The sequence below is a fragment of the Clarias gariepinus genome, chromosome 9, assembly GCF_024256425.1.
Source record: "Clarias gariepinus isolate MV-2021 ecotype Netherlands chromosome 9, CGAR_prim_01v2, whole genome shotgun sequence".
NCBI classification, from domain to species: domain Eukaryota; kingdom Metazoa; phylum Chordata; class Actinopteri; order Siluriformes; family Clariidae; genus Clarias; species Clarias gariepinus.
In genome coordinates this window covers 8333189-8347921 of record NC_071108.1, presented here as the reverse complement: position 1 = coordinate 8347921, position 14733 = coordinate 8333189, and the positions used below count along the sequence as shown (strand labels likewise).

The 14733-nt window shown below is 37.6% G+C and overlaps 2 protein-coding genes across 7 annotated transcripts in view; one reads left to right on the top strand and one right to left on the bottom strand.

Moving 5' to 3' along the window:
- kif2a (kinesin family member 2a) overlaps window positions 1-8567 on the top strand; it is a 23280-nt gene extending 14713 nt beyond the window's left edge. For 3 of the 6 annotated variants that reach the window (XM_053503929.1, XM_053503927.1, XM_053503930.1), the window contains 7 exons: window positions 430-634; window positions 780-890; window positions 994-1061; window positions 2635-2785; window positions 3000-3101; window positions 3787-3922; window positions 5099-8567. In XM_053503929.1, the coding sequence (XP_053359904.1) occupies window positions 430-634; window positions 780-890; window positions 994-1061; window positions 2635-2785; window positions 3000-3101; window positions 3787-3922; window positions 5099-5184 (859 nt within the window). In that variant the 3' untranslated portion in view covers window positions 5185-8567. Of the gene's footprint in view, window positions 1-429; window positions 635-779; window positions 891-993; window positions 1062-1255; window positions 1337-2634; window positions 2786-2999; window positions 3102-3786; window positions 3923-5098 lie in introns of all 6 variants that reach the window. The other 3 variants (XR_008361117.1, XM_053503928.1, XM_053503931.1) reach the window with 3 other exon arrangements.
- On the bottom strand, window positions 7523-14733 carry dimt1l (DIM1 dimethyladenosine transferase 1-like (S. cerevisiae)). Its single transcript, XM_053503938.1, has 12 exons — window positions 14553-14733; window positions 14327-14400; window positions 12808-12894; window positions 12660-12721; window positions 11208-11301; window positions 11047-11096; window positions 10797-10920; window positions 9864-9956; window positions 8193-8257; window positions 8031-8094; window positions 7777-7883; window positions 7523-7681 (listed from the first exon to the last, which is right to left on the bottom strand). The coding sequence occupies exons 1-12, from the start codon at window positions 14608-14610 to the stop codon at window positions 7639-7641; spliced, it is 921 nt and encodes a 306-aa protein (XP_053359913.1). The 5' UTR covers window positions 14611-14733; the 3' UTR covers window positions 7523-7638.

Genomic DNA, 14733 nt, shown 5'->3' with positions numbered 1-14733 from the left:
ATCTCCACAAGGTCTTTTATTGTGTAATGTTGTCTAAACGGATGAATGTGGCACCTTTAGGCATCTGGAAATTGCACCTAAGGATGAGCCACACTTGTGGAGGTCCACAATTCTTTTCCTAATGTCTTGATTTCTCTTGATTTTCCCTTGATGTCAAAGAAAGAGGCTCTGTGGTTGAGGTGTGCCATCAATTTAACCTATCAGAAGCTTCTTAAGCTGAAAATGGAATCATCTGGAGTTTTCTTTTGGGTTTAAAGATGCAATGGATTTAGTTTATGTACTCTTCTGACTTTGATAAAAGTAAAAAAAAAAAAAAAGCATAAAATTCTCCCTCGCTCGATTCTGACAATTAACCAATGAAAAAATTAAGTGTATGTTTAAAATAGTGTTTAAAAACTTTTTTTTTCTGGTTTTCCTCTCAATCCCCAGAACGTCTGGACAGACCTCCGCCAACGCTCATTCGTCCCGCAGTCATGCTGTCTTCCAGATTATTCTGCGCAGGAAGGGGAAGATGCATGGCAAGTTCTCACTGATTGACCTGGCAGGAAACGAGCGTGGTGCAGATACATCCAGTGCTGACCGGCAGACACGACTGGAAGGAGCAGAGATCAACAAGAGTCTACTTGCACTGAAGGTTCGTCAGTCAGCAGAGAAACCTGCAGTTACCATTACATTCGGATTCAAAACGTCTTTCATAAAAGTCGGATCATTAGTAATAATTTCCTGTGAATGGTTAATATATTGATGCTTAAAATGTCTGGTGCCTTGTCTTCATCTAGGAGTGTATTAGAGCCCTGGGGCGGAACAAACCGCACACGCCATTTAGAGCCAGCAAACTTACACAAGTGCTTAGAGACTCATTCATAGGGGAGAACTCGAGGACATGCATGGTGAACATGAATTCCCTGTTTCACACATATTTTAATCCCACCTTTTATGAAATGCTGGTTTATCAATGGACAGCTTTGATTATGATTTGTTATTCTTGATCAGATTGCCACCATCTCTCCTGGAATGGCTTCCTGTGAAAACACTCTAAACACCCTACGATACGCCAACAGGTAAAAGTGCAGTCTCTTTGGTTTTCTGTATGTTTAGAATTTACAAAGGTACTTTATTTTTTTTTTATATAACTAAAAGAATGAATTGTGTATAAGTGATTTTGTGTGCAGGGCAAACAGTTGTGCTCTGATTCTTCCTTTTACTGTCTTTCTCACTTTACTACTTTTTTCCTGCTTATTCTTTGCTGCTCCAGAGTAAAGGAGTTTGGGATTAGTCCCTCAGACATTCCATTTTCCCAGGGAGGAAGTCGTTCTGGGCTCTCTCCCACTTGCGAGTATGAGCACAAGCTTATTTATCCAGCTTCCCATCTGCCTTAGCAGCAGATCCACATTGTTTAATCTTTGTATGCGTCTAGCTGGCTGATTGTGACAACCATGATGCATGAGAAGAAGCTTGCACCTTAATGCTGACTCATATGCATAGATAACACACACAGCCTCCCATTAGGGCATACAGTAAGTCCCTGACTTAGGAACAGTTTGAGTTACAAATTTCAGCAGAAATTTTTAATAGGATTGAGATCAGGGCTTTGTGATGGCCACTCCAATACCTTGACTTTGTTGGTGAATAATCCTATTTTCGGAAAATCAGGTTCCAGTACAGCTCTGAGACAATATACCATACATTCAAAAGCGTTGTAAACACTAGCGTCGTCTTCCCGGGACTGCCTTTCAACAAGGTAACCAGGATTCCCTTTGCGATTTGGAGGCGCAGTCTCATGAGAGTATAATTTAAACCAAAACACCAAACCCGATGTTCTGTGAGGTTCCACAGGGTCCACGAACTAATTAAACCTGTTACATTTTACGCGTAGAACAAAAATTGAAACATAATCACCGAGCCAAAACTGCAAAACCTCACAGTGAATCACGATAAACCACACTTGCGGCCACTACGTGAAACCGCACTGACTTCGGGTAGGTGAGATATTGTTTGTACGTCTTGGACTTACTGTATTTAAAAAAAAGACTGCTTCTCTGTCTCATTCTTGAGTGGTTTGCTTGGTGAAATATTTTTCATCAGCCTTCCACTTATTATTAATTTGCTTTCATTTCACTTTCTAACCCTGGGCATGTGTGCTTTGCCTCTGTTGTGTGCATCAATAAAAGATCTAATATAATAAGCAGTAAGGTGAGTGGTGAGAGTGTCTAGGCACTTTGGGGCTTGATCAAATCTTAATTTTTTTTAATTACTAAACCGTTCTGCAATAACTAAGTGATCCTTAGTTTTCTATTTTTCCTACTATGACTACTGCCATTAAAATATTATTTTTGTTTGTAGGATTAGTGTTTTGACATGTTAATCTGCACTTTTTGTAATATTACTGTGTGTATATATATTTATATTTATTTATATATATATATATATATATATATATATATAATTTTTTTTTTTTTACCATATGGCAAATGAAATGTGTATATTAAGATGCCTTAGATACCCAATCCTGCTTTAGTCACTTTATATAGGTTTCTGATTGTTATTAAAAAGATCAGGTTCTGTGATATGAAAAATATTTCTATCAAAAGAACCAAGTCAAGATTACGTTCACACTTAAAAAATGTCACACAGAGTGAAGGAGCTGACCGTGGACCCAAACAACATGGCTGAAGGACTTCGACCCGCCATCAACGCTATCAACCAGCTAAACATCATGGATGAGGAGTGGGAGCTGATCAGCTCCCCCCAGAGAGATGACCTCAAGCTGCTCTGTGAACAGAATGTACGAAACAAACTCAAGACGACTTAATCAGAATGTATTAAAATATCAGAAGCTTCTGTTAAGCGGTTTTACATAACAAATATTGGATTAATCTGAATCAAAAATAAGGTTTTGTTTCATTTGTCTGGTCAGAAATTGGGTGCTATTATTAACTGGAATGCACAATGCGGTCTGTTATTTTATTTGTACTTATTATTATTATTATTATTTTTAGGAAGAGGAAGTTTCTCCTCAGCTCTTCACTTTTCATGAGATGGTGTCCCAGTTGGTGGAGATGGAGGATCAGGTGCTGGAGGAGCACCGAGCAGTGTATCAGGTGTGGGCTAAATTTGGTTTTCATATGGTTATTCCTTCCTTTAAAGTGTGAAAAATTTTCTCCTGTCTCAAAAGTAATGAAGAGTATATATCCTACTGTCTGATCAAACCACCAGCATAACGTCCGCCTCGTGCCATTAAAACAGATCTGACTCATCTTGTACTTATCTCTAAAGTCCTTTACGCTGTGAGGTGGGGCCTCCATGGGTTGGACTTGTTTGTCCAGCACATCCCACAGATTAAGATCTGGAAAATTTAAAGGCCTTAAACTCTGTCTTTACTTGGTCTGCAACAATGTTTAGGTAGGTTTGTGTACAGTAGGTGATGCGTTTCAAAATAACATTCACATGAATGCCAGGATGCAAGGTTTCCAGCAGACCCTTGCTCCAAGCATCTGACTGCCTCTGCCACCTTGCCTTTTCCAATAGTGCGTCCTGATACTTTTCTCTGATAAGTGATGCGTACCCAGCCATCTACATGAGGTAAAAGAGAGACTCATCATACCAGGCCACCTTGTTCTGTTGCTCCATTGTCCAGTTTTGATGCTTAGTTGCCCACTTCTAACCCAAAAAAACTTTTTGTTTCCCTACAACCATCTTTTCATGTGAAATCCTTTTTTTCATAAACTTAAATGAATGATCGTCGATATTAATGTGCCTAACAGTGGGTGTATTTTTTGGATGCAGGAGTCAGTTAGGTGGCTGGATGATGACAAGGTTTTGCTGGAGATGACTGAGGAGGTGGATTATGATGTAGATTCCTACTCCTCTCAGCTTGAGCAGATACTTGACCAGAAGATTGATGTCCTTATTGAGCTTAGAGGTAACTCTCATACTGAAATTCTTATTGTCCTTTAGATTTTTCACAAATTATTTGCTAATTAAAAAATTTAAAAAATGCTGATAAGGCTTATCTTAGTCTTATGGTCACACTACAATTTACAAATTTTGTAAATAAATAATTGCAAAAATTGCAATGTAAATTTATTACAGGTAATATACCCATAGCCAGGAATGTATATAGGGTTTGTTAATAATGTTATATTTTCATAATTTTTAGGTTATAAATACATACTGGCAAACATCCTCTTAGTGACATGATTTGTGCCATTATTTGCTGTTAGTCTAGATAAATGTTTGAATACAAAATGTTCATTGAGTTACATATCAATCAAAAGAAAACGGAGTATACTTGAATGTTTGAAATGTAGTTGATGACTAAATGATTCTAATGACTAATGATTCATAGGTGGAATGTTTGTTTCTTTGTGCCTTTTTTTAATGGCTCATAGATAAATAAAAAAAAAAGCCAGAATCCCTTAGTTTGCTATCACTTAACTATGAACCTTTACAAACTGTCACAGTTCTCAAAAATTGTCACAGATTTGCTAAGAACCGCTACAGTCTTGTTTTTAACTGCTGTGAATGTCATGTGCTGGCTAAATAGGTGGATGGAGTGATGGTTTCCAACCTATCCAGCTAGCTAGTCTGGTTGGCTGCATTTCATGTTGACATGTATCAACTACAGTATGTGAATTGGTACAAATGTTTATTTCCAACAATCTAGTGTGCTTAGACAGGGAGAATTTGTCCTAGATTGCTTGCTAGGTGCTTATTGTTTTTGATGGGCATGCTGAGATGCATGATATGACCTTTTTACAATCTGCATTTAAGTGTCCTCGTGAATGGGAAAAACTCTGACAATGGGTCAGGTTTTTATATGGTCTGTGACTAAATATATGTACCAAATCATAGGAGGTTTGAGAGAATTTTTTGTAGTTTCCATGCTTCGGAAATTGTCATTATGTCGTTGTTAATGCGTAGCCAGTTCGTAGGACGTTGAGGCATGTGATCTCAGGATAAGACAAACATGAATAAGAGAACAAAGAACCAAAAATCTGACATGAATATTCTCATAAACAGTTCTGTGAAAAACATAGTTTTAAAATCATTTGCTATTTCATGCTATAGTAATATTGTGCAATCTTTCATTTGACAGATAAAGTGAGGTCATTCCGCTCAGCGCTGCGGGAAGAAGAACAAGCCAGTAAGCAGATCAATCCCAAGAGGCCTCGAGCTCTGTAGACTGAGACTAAGGTCACAGGCACAAGCATGACGGCTAGATACTCGGCACAGTTACAGAGGTTTCAGCAAATACCAAATATCCATAATGTGTCTGTGCTAGAAGACCTGCTAGTGTCAGCAGAGATGCTCCGAATTCGAATGTCTCTTTCTTTGGCTTACATGTGAAATATTCAAACCATTAGATTATTGCATTGATGTACTGCACTGCTTTAAGTGGACTGCTGATCTTCAAGCAATGTCTGGCAGAAGCTGCAACCGTGCCCATCTACTAATGTGACATCCAGCACAACATTACACTGAATAAAAATTTGAAGATCAGCATGTGCCTTAAGAAAGCTGTACAAGCACAGCCATTCACATAAGCAAGTAGACTTATTTGTTGTTAGAAAGAATGATGGAGTGAAACTCTGCAGTAGACTTGGGAAATAGATTACTTTTCTTTGTATTTGTATTTATTTACTTATTTTAAGTTTAGGTAAAATGGCTGTTAACTACACAGTCAATTTTTAAGGGTCTTTATCACCTTCTTTATTTGAAGTTGTTCTAAACTTAATGCATGTGCTTTTAGTAACCTGTTCCCCATTCTCTGTTACCAGCATGGCAGACCAGGCCCATCTGCACTTTATACTATCCTTTTTGTCTGTGGGTCTAAATGTTGGACCTTGCTCAAGTTGTATTAATCTGTCTTCTTTAAGGTGGCTAGTTATGTCCCTTAGTGTTTAATTCAGTCACACTGTTCACCTTGGATTGTCTACATGTTCTTAAGGAGGTTGCTGCTGCTCTTGGGTGCGAACAGAGCCGTTTTTTTCCAATTGTTTTACTTCTAGTTTCATTAAGACACTGTCCTTGTTTTAAACATTACACGTTTTTACTCTGTGTTGTGGCTCTTTTTAACAGACGTGGTCACTACAGCTGATCTTTTAACTATTAACACCAAACTCTGGTGACTAAATAGCTTATGCTTTTCTTTTCTTTGTAGGGCCTCAGGAAAGCGGGATATTGCAGAGATAGACAGACAGATCACCCAACCTCACTTCAGCCAAGCACTAATTAGGTGACTTTAGAAGATTACTTTAGAAAAAAGGTTGTCAGAGAGACAAAAACAGATAGAAAGTGATTGTTGTATAAGTTGTGTTTTGAGAGAAGGATTATTGTCAGAGATTGCTTCCCTGAAAGCAAGATTGTTGTATTTGCTATGGGAAATTTGAAGAACATAATAAAGAAAAATCTCATCCTTTGATGCATCTTATGTAAGCAAAGAGGACAAGCAATATTAGACAGTATTTTAAATTGCACCTATAGTTTACATCATGCATTGGTACCAGTACTTATTAGTGCAGGTACTGAGAATTTGATGGTACTGACAATGCTATCTATGAAAGTCCTTAATAAATATTTATGTACAACACACCATGTTCCTGGGAAGGTAATCTCCTATAAAACATATGAATCTGACAGACATATGCATGTGAGGTTTGTTTCTAGAACGTGGTTTTACCAAAGGAAGGAAGTCATTACATTAGTGCCATTGCAGCCTGCTATTACTGCAGGACCTGAAACGGTTCCATGTGCCAGCTTTCCACTTTTATGGAGGTAACCAGAGATGGGTGCAAGATCCTCAATTTCTCTCTTGAACAAAAAAAAACTGTGGGTAGAGCTTCAGCTTTTTTCACCCCTCTGCAAGTTTCTGATGCACACTAAGATTAATTCCCAACCTCTTATCACATAGCGGTTAATGTTTACATTTCAGTCATTTTAAAAGTATAGTGGAAATCCTTAGGTTTCTATGTAATTTCAATTCAGGCTGCAACAATCGTCATCCATGTCTATATAGATGGGAGGATTTTGTTTTAAACAGGAAGAGCAGACAGTCTTCCCTTCATGTCTGGATGAACATGTGCGGTGTAATTTCTTTTGTTCATTGTATTCCCAAAATTAATGCGTGGTGTGACAAAGCGCAGACATGCCTCCTGTCCAGATTTTTTTAAATTTTTTTTTGGGTAGTTCATAAAATCCAAAATGTGAACCTACAATCAGATACAATTGGAGGACTTGGATTAGAGTTTGTTCATCTTCACATTTGTTGGCTAGGTTCTTGCTAGGTTCATACTGGATGAATGGTAACTGTATGAAGGATTTAATTGAAAATGTAAATAAGAAATCTAACTGATCTCTCTGCATTAACAAATATTAGTTTAAAAAGAGAATCAAAATGCATCCAAATTATCTTCATTTATAAGTTTGTGTTTTGTTTTATTTATTATTAATAAGTTCTTTTAAACCTGTTCTTACACTGGCTTAAAACAAATGAAATGAAAAAAAAAGGCTTATTTTACATTTTGGGATAATGTAGCACCATTAGATTAACATCTAAATGATAATTGGTGCATTATAAATAAAATGCTTTCTTATTAATATTATCAATATACACTCCAGCCATCCTGTGTTTGAGTTTTATGAAAAGTGGATCCCAGCAGAGTTGAATGCATGAAGTAATCTAAGGGAAGAAAGGAACAAGAAGCAACGTTGTTAAAATAATTATTTTAGCTTAACCAGAGTAACTCTGTGAAAACATAAATTGTATTCACTTACACCATGAAGTCATCTATGTCCATTGATCGTGCCCGTTTTTCACTAAACTCCGATTCCTGTAAAACGCTCTCGATTTTCTGGGTAATGCTGAAGTCCTGTGGTATGTCCTATTAATATAGGATTAGAATGGCCTACAATCAAATATCTGACACCAACTGTGCCAAAATATATGAACAGCACCACAGAGAAAAGAATTTTAAATAATCTACCGTAAAGACTATTTTGATGAAGGGTGGGAGAAGCTGTTTACTTACTATGTTGTGCATGGAGCAATGAATTCTGTAGTTCTTTTCCAAAAGCTGCTCAACAGCTGTAGACCTTGGGGTGGGGGAGGTCAGGGGGACGGGAGGTAGAGTTAAATGTTTGCTTTTAGGTACTGACAGATGTCAAGTCGTTAAACTGAAATAAATACTTACTTGAAGGCTGCATTCAGAGTTTTGTTCTTTCTTACAAAGGCAATTCTGACAAGACCATCCCATTCCTGCCGGTAAAGAGAACTCCAACATTTTAATAACTTACTCAGTGTTAAATGACAAACTGGCTGAATAAAAACACCACAAGTGCAACTGAATCAAAAATGATTAAGTTTACATCTGGCCTTCTTTACATGTGGATGTTTTGCTTGTATTGGGAGCGTTTTTCTTTTGGTTACTTTATACAGCTACAATTACAGCAAAGAAAAATGTTAGATATTTCTGTGAACATGGAAATGAATGATAGCTGTATAATGTGAGAAACTGGAACATTTGCTACATTATTCATACTAATAAAAGAATTCAAGCTTGCCTTTCTCACATCTGCTTATTTCTGAGGTGATACTGTGAAGATTTATAATGAAACCTGCTTTAAGATTTCAGGCATAAAGTGTTCAAAACTCAAAGCTCCAGCACTTAAAAATAGCCTCTTTAACCCTGGAAAACCCAGACCACCTTATCCTAATAGGAAATCTATCTTCTTTGGCTGAAATGATGATACAGACCCAGTGAATCCTAAAACAGGTGTTTTTTAAAAATTAACCCTTTCCTACTACATGTAATGACATGGTCCATATATGACCCCTTGGGATGTCCAGTATGTTTTACCAACTGGTTACGTTCACTCATGACATAAATTTTCTCATTTCAAAATATATTTATTGATTTTAACTTTTCATCAATCACTATGCACATCAAATTTTGCTCTAGGGCAGAAACTAAAAACACTGGCATCAAACATGCCAACCTATCAAAAAACATGTAAAATGAACAGACCTGCAAAAAGGTTTACCACAGTAGCAGCCATGATTGATGTGAAAAAAAATCAGGTTAGTTCAGTCAGTTACCACTAAATGTCAGTGTTATGGGTTCACATAGGGCACACTGGGTTGTAATGCAAAAAGAAATCGTTACTTTGGTGAGTGGGTTAAATATAACGGTGAAGTAAACGTCTGGGTCAAATATGACCCCAGGGGTGCTCCAGGGTTAAAATAAAGTATTGCACCCTAGAGATGGACAATTGATTCATGCGATTTGTGTGTTGTGATTCTTTTTTGTGCCAATTTATGTACCGCCACATTGACTCCGAAATCTTTTATTTTTTTATGTTGGCATTTAGGTGGTAAAATGTTGCAGTTCCTCTATATTCCAACACGGAACTATTCTCACACTGGCAGGCAGCACAGTGTCCTGTGTGGAAGGAGCAAATTATTTGCTGAGTTTTGTTTAGTGGTGTAATGGTTAGCACTATGGCCTGAACTTCCAGGGCCAAGGGTTCGATGCCCTCCTCTGGTCTGTTTGCGTGGAGTGGTATAGAAGATTAACAAATAAAATAGGAGATGAACAAATGAATGAGTTTGTTAATTGAATCAAGATATTTAAAAAAGAAATTTAGATACTCACAGAATCACAATACAATCTATATTGTACCAGCTGGTCCCTCATGATTTCCTTCCCTAATACAAAATATCCTTCTATGGTGGGTTCATGCCAGCCAATTATTAAATGCTAATCCTGTGTAAATTATTCCTTTCTTGTGAAGAAATTTGTTTTACAGCAAACTGTGTTAAAAATAAAATAACAAGAACGACAAAAAAAAAGGCATGAACAAACCTGAAAATTAATTGGTGGTGGTGGATTTTTTGGTTCTATCCTGACCACGCTAGATTCCACTTTGGGAGGAGGTCTGAAATTGTTCTTTCCAACCTGAAATAAGAAAGCTCTGTCACATGCCTTGTCTATTCACTGATTATAGGTATAATTTACTTGATAGAAGCCAAGAATGAAACACAGAAGGACGATCCTGTTTACATCCTTAGGGTTATTTTCCCAATGACAGCATAACTCAAAGTAATTTGGTAATGCGAACAATTTTTATTAATAAAATTATATGTAAAAATGTATGCTTTACCCATTTATAGTCATGTTTAATGTTATCTAGACTGTCAGCGAAACAAGTTATGTTATCCTCTCTCTTCTCTTTATGATCTCCTAATTTTGTTTTTTTTACTACATGAGGGGTGCTCGATTCCGGTCCTAAAGGACCAATGTCCAGCAAAATCTGTTTTTTTCCCCTGCTCACTTAATTGAACACTCACCTATTATTTGCTAGTTTAGTGAGTGTATTTACGTGTTACATTGAAACGGTGTTGAATACTGGTTCTTAAGGACTGGATTTTAAACACAATTTATTCAAAGAAAGCTAAATATATTTAAATGTGTTCATGTGGTCTGCCTGCTCTAAAACCCCATGTCAGTTATTACTATAGAAATAATCTAAGTATTAGAATGCATTAATATAACCGTTATTAGCCTTGAAGCATGAACACCTGTCAGAGCTGCTGTTACTGACAATTACCTATTCTAAAAAAAAAAAAAAAAAAAACAATTCAGTGGTTTAATTTACGGTTAAAATGAACAGCTAAATAAGAACAAGGTTTAGTGTTAATGATGATGTCTACAATATTACAACAGAATTTGTCTTGAAAAATTTGGTTACATACGCACTTGTAATCACTGGTCAGTGTGAGCTTTAGAGATGCCTACCTTCATGAGGTGGTCCACTCTGGCTAGTAGTTGTGTGTTGATGGACAGTCTGCAGTAAAGCTTATCTCCAGGCTTCGCCACCAGCCGCATGGCAAACTCTCTCTGGAACATCAGCACTGCACATCTGTCTCACATACACACACCGATCCAAATTAACTGAACATTACAGAAACTGTATCAAAGAGCTGGAGCCGATTTGAAAACTGGTCTTTTTAAAACTGAGGTTTTTGTCTATAAAATATCTTCATACCTGAAGAAAGGTCTGTGAAGAAGTAGCTTAAAGACGAAGGGTGACGAGATCTACAGAATAAATAATATTGCAGTTAGCCTCTTACGATAAAGTTAGAATGCAAGATAAATTCATCCATATAAAATGTATAACAACAAAAATAATAAAATCTGGATCATTACCTGATAGGGCAAATTTGCTACACACACATCAAAGAATGGCAGTTCAGTCTTCAACACGTCACCGACCAAAATCTGTAGCTTCGTCTGCATCGGCCTGTTAAAGTTATGCAAGGTACAAGACGAGATCATTTAGCCACAAGAAAATCCATTTAAATAGTACACTTCCCACCATAAGAAAAGGTACACACACAAGATTGTATTTTGAACCAGATTTTGCTTTGATTACGGCCATGACATTGTTTCAATAAGTGTGATGTCATTCAATTATTACTCAATGTCAACATTTATTTCTGTCTAGAGTCACATTTATTTCTCTCCAAGATCTTGTATTGAGAAGAGAGTCAGATCGCTGTGTAAACTCTTCTCCAGCACATCCTAAACATTCTCAAATGGGTTAAGGTCTGGACTCTGTGGCTCACAATTTGAGTCTGATGAATCCTGGCATTGTCATTAGGGGAAAAAAGAAATCCATTGATGGGAAAACCTGGTCATTCAGTACATTCAGCTGACCTCATATTTGGCTACAGAACAATGTTGAGCCTAGACCTGAACAGGTAAAGCAACCCCAGATCATAACACTGCCATCTTAGGCTTGTATGGTAGGCACTAGATATGATGGGTGCATCAGAGAATTAAGAGAGGCGGATGAACTGATGCACCCATCACTCTGGAACAGGGTAAATCTGAACGCATCAGACCAAATGACCTTTAACCAATGCTCCACAGTCCATTTTTTATGCTCCCTGGCAAATCGAAAACTTTTTTCCCTTTTAGCCTCAATGACAAATCATTTTCTTAAGGCTACAGCTGTTTAGTCCTAATCCCTTGAGTTCTCTTCGCATCATGCGTGTGGAAATGCTCTTACATTCACTTTTGGCCAGTAATGCTTAAAGCACTTGAGCACAGCTTTTAACCCTGTCTACTCCTGGCCAACCCTGCGCTCTCACCACAGCTTCCTTCCTGGGATATGTTGAAAAAAATCATTTCACTGTGCTAATAAGGTACATGTAACAAATAATTAAATCTTATTATTACCCTATTGAACAAAGCTGTGAGTCTACTGTTTTTTTATTTTTTTTTATTAAGCGTTTAAGTGATTTCCCATTACACTCACTCAGGATGTTTTTCCGACCACAATAATTCCTTAAAGATGATGGTTTACCATCACCATGTGTTCAAGCAATCTCCTTAGTTGTTTTCTTTGCTTCCAAAACAGAGTGACATCTTTGCCACGCCCACAGGTTTCTTCTGACGTGGTTGTTTAATAAGTGAGGAGCTACTCACTGTATCAGTTATAGTTTAATAACTTTTTGCCGGCTGAAAAAATATTAATCAGCGAAGTAGTCATCCAATGGAAGGCTCTTAACTTTTTGCTTAGTTAAATCCAAGCAGTAAACTTTTTTTGGCCGATCAGTGTATAAAAATACTGCTTAATTAAACTCAATCACTCACGTGCACTGCACTCGTTTCTGAAGTTCAGCTACAAGCCTGGTGTCCAGCTCACAAGCTACTACCTTTAAATGACAGGGAGTACACAGTGGGACTGATGTTCAAAATTGAGACAAAAAAAACAAAACAAACGCTTTTAAAGCATAACTACTTTTTTGGCCTTTTCCAGAAGCTTCACTGTCATGTTTCCAGTTCCAGGTCCGACTTCCAGTACTACATCTGTCGGTCTCAAGGCTGCCTGGTGGATGATACACAAACAATCATTTAATTATTGACGGTTTTCAATAAGAATCTTATTCTAGTGTAACTGTAACAAAATTGTTATGTGGTGGCTGTTTTAAGAAAATAATGCCAGACTAATCACAAAGGCAGGTTACCACTTTGAAATTAATTGTTTTTCGATAACAGTTTGCTTTGAGGTCTTTTATTCCGATTCTATCAAAGGATTTTTTTTTTATTAAAACAAGTTTAATGTAAACAATTTAAACCTTCAGTTACTGTCGATTTGTTTTTTTTTCTTTGCATGTGTAACACAGCTGATTAAGTGAGATTGGAAAGAACTGAAAGTTTGGATCCCCTCCCCTATTTCTGCAGTGGTCTTCATGAGACCCAGTTTCATCATGGTGCTTGACGGGTTTTACAAATATACTTGACAATACTGTTCTAGCAAAACCTGTTCCAGAACAGCTAATTTTCATGTCTTAAAAATAACAACTGAGAGTTCAAGAATGTAGAAAGTTAATCCAAACTTGTGTCCAAACATTTGGCTGACACTGTAGAAAGATTTCATGTCTAATGGTGCGTTGTTTATCCAGTAAATAGATATACTATTATTAGGTGATAGTGGGACATGGTCTGTTATAATGCCAAAAGTGTGAAATAATTGTGAACCACAATTGAAAAAAAAAAATATGATGCATGTAGGAATTATCTTGGTGTATAACAGTTATTTATCTTGAAACGGGGTCAGGACGCTGGACGGGGTGCCAGTCCTTCGAAAGGTGAAACACACACACTATGGGCAATTCGGGAATGCGAAATAGTCTAATCTGCCTGTCTATGGACTGTGGGAGGAAACTGGAGTACTCAGAGCAAACACACCTAGCATGGGGAGAACATGCAAAGTGGCGGGAATCAAACTCAGATCGTGGAGATGCAAGGCGACCTTGATGTGTAACGGTTACAAATTATTTCATTAATTTTTTTTCGTGAATACACTGCTTGGGTTCTCAGTTAAGAATACAGGGAGGCATGAAGGCGTAGTGATTAGCACTCACACCTTACACCTCCAGGGTTCCATTCTGGCCAGTCTTTGTAAACGTGTCTGTACTTTGCATGGTATTCCTGTGCTTGGCAGGTATTCCTCTCGGAATCCTCGGCTTTTCCTCTCGGAATCCTCGGCCTTTCCTCTCGGAATCCTCGGCCTTTCCTCTCGGAATCCTCTGGTTTCCTCCAACAGTCCAAAGACATGCAGATTAGGTTAACTGAGGTTCCTAAATTGCTCATAGTGTGGGTGACCACTGTGATGAATATGCACTGTCTCCCTGTCTAAGCCATTTGAGTCTACAGACCTAGTAAGCCATAATGCTTCATCACAAACTATGTCCTAAAGTGTCGTGAAGTTCCTCGGAGGAAAATGTGACAAGGGATGAAAACCAGACAGACATTACCTTCTCAATAATGCCATTAACCACTAAGGGATTCTTCAGGATGTGCTGTCCAATCCCAGTGTTGAACATGATCCCTGAAACACCAACACTGAACATCACTGGTATGTTTCATGACAAACCACATGATTTTAAGACTTTCATCATGATCAAACAGCTGACTGACAACACACACACACACACACACACACACACACACTAGCAATAATAAAATGACTCACGCACTGACCTTGACTTTTCACCTCTTGGTGCTGTCGGGTTTTCTTTTCCGCTTTAACTTTAGGCATTGTGACCACTCTGTCGATTAAATCCAGAGACTTTGTAGCGATCTGGGCAAAACTTACTATCGCCAAAACATGAGCTGACAACACGTGTATAAAACCGGAAGCACGTCACATTTTCTTCGGCTG

Excerpts from the sequence above, each read along its gene's own strand:
- dimt1l (XM_053503938.1), bottom strand. The coding sequence starts at position 14,610 with ATGCCTAAAGTTAAAGCGGAAAAGAAAACCCGACAGCACCAAGAGGTG. Across the intron at positions 14,401-14,552 it reads CCAAGAGGTGAAAAGTCAAG|GGATCATGTTCAACACTGGG; the intron begins GTCAGTGCGTGA and ends TTGGTGTTTCAG. Across the intron at positions 11,097-11,207 it reads TAGCAAATTTGCCCTATCAG|ATCTCGTCACCCTTCGTCTT; the intron begins GTAATGATCCAG and ends TTTATTCTGTAG.